This window comes from Cryphonectria parasitica, assembly GCF_011745365.1.
Source record: "Cryphonectria parasitica EP155 unplaced genomic scaffold M406scaffold_1, whole genome shotgun sequence".
Classification (NCBI taxonomy): domain Eukaryota; kingdom Fungi; phylum Ascomycota; class Sordariomycetes; order Diaporthales; family Cryphonectriaceae; genus Cryphonectria; species Cryphonectria parasitica.
The window spans coordinates 1,663,382-1,666,063 of NW_024468909.1; the positions used below are offsets into that span (position 1 = coordinate 1,663,382).

Sequence of the window (2,682 nt, forward strand, 5' to 3'; positions counted from 1 at the left end):
TTTTCTTTCTGAAAGCTCCGTGCAAATTCGGCCTCGATCCTCCTGATTACCACTGCTGCTGCTCGCACTTCGTCCGTAAATCACACCACAGAGGCTCCAGTCGCCTTTTTTTTCCCCTCTTCTTCTTATACTGATAGATTTTTTTTTCTATATTTTTTGTTCGCGCCCTCTTGACAAACAATGCAGTCTCGACGGTCCCCATATTTTTACTTCTCTTTAGGATTGGCAACCTACGCCGAATTTGTCACGGGCGGGGGATCTCGAGTATGCGGTACCACTATCGGCGTTGGCACACTTCTGGGCTGTTCGGGAGGCGAATCCGCCGTGACCAGGTTTCCGATTGATGGCGATTTCTCCGATTTCATCATGCTCGCCGCTGGCGGTGGTGCCTGATGCTCTGCATAGCTCTGTGGCTGCAGAGGGCGCGGCAAAGCTTGCCCGCTGCCTGCATTTCCCCCTCTTACATCCCTCGGAGAATCCATAGATCCCGCTGCTGCTGATGTTGCTGACGTTGCTGATGTCGCCGCTGTGTTATATGCCTGCGATGGGACGGGATACTGGGTGCCGCCCCCTCCTCCTCCTGTTGCTGCTGCTGCTGCTGCTGCTGCTGGTGGTGGTGGTGCTGGTGGTGGTGGTCCGGCAAGGGGAGTCGTGGGCGGGTGGCCCGCTGGTTTCGGGCTGATCGGGATTGGGCCTGTGGTCGTCCAAGAGCTGGAGTTGGCACGGGCCTGTGCTTCCTTCTCGGCCTTGCTGGGCCGGCCCCGTTTCCTTCCTGTGGGATTCGACTGGAAAACGCCGTACCCATTGGAAGGTGTCTTGGACTGGAAGACGTTGTAGCCCTCGGTGGTCGGCTGCTTCGACTCGAGTGCCGGCCGCGGCTGGATGTTAAGGTTCACGCGCGGTGGGGGAAGCCCGCCGCTACCGGGTTGCTGCTGCTGGGCTAGCGGAGACGGCGAGGGCTGTGGCAGGGGCGGGGTCTGCTGGTCCTGGGGTCGGGACGGCGGTCTGTGTTGTTGATGCTGCTGCTGCTGCTGCTGCTGCTGCTGTTGTTGATGGTACGGTATATGCGCCATCGAGGCCATGCGTTTGGGTGCCTGCTCGGTCAGGAGGTCGCTTGCCGACTTGCGCTTCTTGAGGTTGGGCACGCTCGGCAGGTCTAATTCTATGTCGAGCATGCTCGAGGCTGCGCGCATACATTGATGCATGTTCCGGCCTGTTCCATACGCGGCTGTTAAAAAGGCTGTCGTTTCCTCTTGAGTTCTTGGAAAGGAAAAGAGGAAGAGAAGGGAGGGAGAATAAAGACAGAGAACAAGAAGGAAGAAAAAAGTAAAGATAATTCTCCCAGGCCGGGCTTACCTCCGGGCAGCTGCATCGAGAACCAGTCTGTCTGTAGCTGGTTCATCTTAATGAAAGCTACAAGCTGCTCAGTATCCACCTGACTGGCCTTGATGTATTCAGCGAGGACGAAACGCTACAGATAAAACATGTTGGTTAGAGGGGCCCCCTTCGTAAGAAGCAGAAGATGAAAGAATAGAGGGAGCATAGAGAAGAGGTGATGACGATGACGATGATGATCATGGGCTCGACGATCTAGTTGGAAGGGGCGCGCACCTTTTCGTCCTCGGTAAAGTTCCCCGCGTCCATCATCACAAGCCGCTGCTGGAGTGCCAAACTAGCCTCATGTCAGGCGAGGCCAGGATCGCGAAGAAGAAATAAAAGAGACACGCGAGACCAGGGCTCAGAGTCGGAGGGAATGACGAAAAATCCAAGTGCACAAGCCAGGCAGGAGAGTCACGGGTTGTGAGTGAAATGCGGATGGGCGGAATATTGGCTGTGGAGCATGGGGAGGCGCAGGAGGACGACCCTGGCTCAGCTTGTGATTGCTATACCACACACGCACACGCACACACACACACACACACCACACACACACACAACCACACAGTCTGTTTGTCGATGTCTTGCTTGATGGAGGAGGAATCCCGTGTTCCTTTTCTCTCTCGCTCCTCTCTCTTTACTTCTTCTTCCTTCCTCTTATCCACTTATCCAAACAGGAAATGATAGTAATGAGCGAATGACAAGAAGCCCAAAGGGGATGGGGGGTGGGGGAAAGAGGAGAAACGAGGGCAAGCAAAAGAAAGAGTTCAAAGACCCAAATGGTTGGGGGCGCGCTCCAGAAGAGAAGAAGGGAACGTCTAGTCGAGTGGGACTACCAGGCGCGAGGAGGCGACCAAGCGCGCGTCTGGGAAGCAGGGTGCGGTCGAGACAAGAAAGAATGAAGAATCAAGACCTTCCGCTGCACAATCCCTGAGAAGAGGGGGGGGTGGTATGGGTATGCCTGGTATGGGTGTGTGTATGTATTAATGGGTGCGAGGCCACTGGGGGGGGGGGGAGTGGATGAAGGAAAGGCTAGCAGTAAAAGGTAAAGGTTCAAGGAACAATAAGAAAAAACCTCTTCAGCGGAAACCAGCAGAGGTAGATGCAGAGCAGCCGAGATTTGGTTGTACAAAATGGACAGGTAGGGCGAACACCTCCACTGGTAATTTTAATACCCTGACACCGCCCAACGGGCTGATCAAGGGTTCTGGGGCTTTCGTATCCTTGCGAGAGCGTTTTTGGGGGGGATGGGGACCCTTTTCCTGGAGGAGGATCCGGTTTCTTCTTTTTCGCGCTCTTTCTTCT

General features: G+C 55.0%; 1 protein-coding gene across 1 annotated transcript; it reads right to left on the minus strand.

Annotated features, from left to right (window-relative positions):
• Window positions 1-230: 230 nt before the first annotated feature.
• Window positions 231-1,644, minus strand: M406DRAFT_105114 (uncharacterized protein; the record flags this gene model as incomplete). The annotated part of the gene is made up of 3 exons (XM_040915129.1): window positions 231-1,156; window positions 1,357-1,471; window positions 1,612-1,644. 3 exons carry the CDS (start codon window positions 1,642-1,644, stop codon window positions 231-233), a joined length of 1,074 nt encoding a protein of 357 aa, XP_040780842.1.
• Window positions 1,645-2,682: the final 1,038 nt, after the last annotated feature.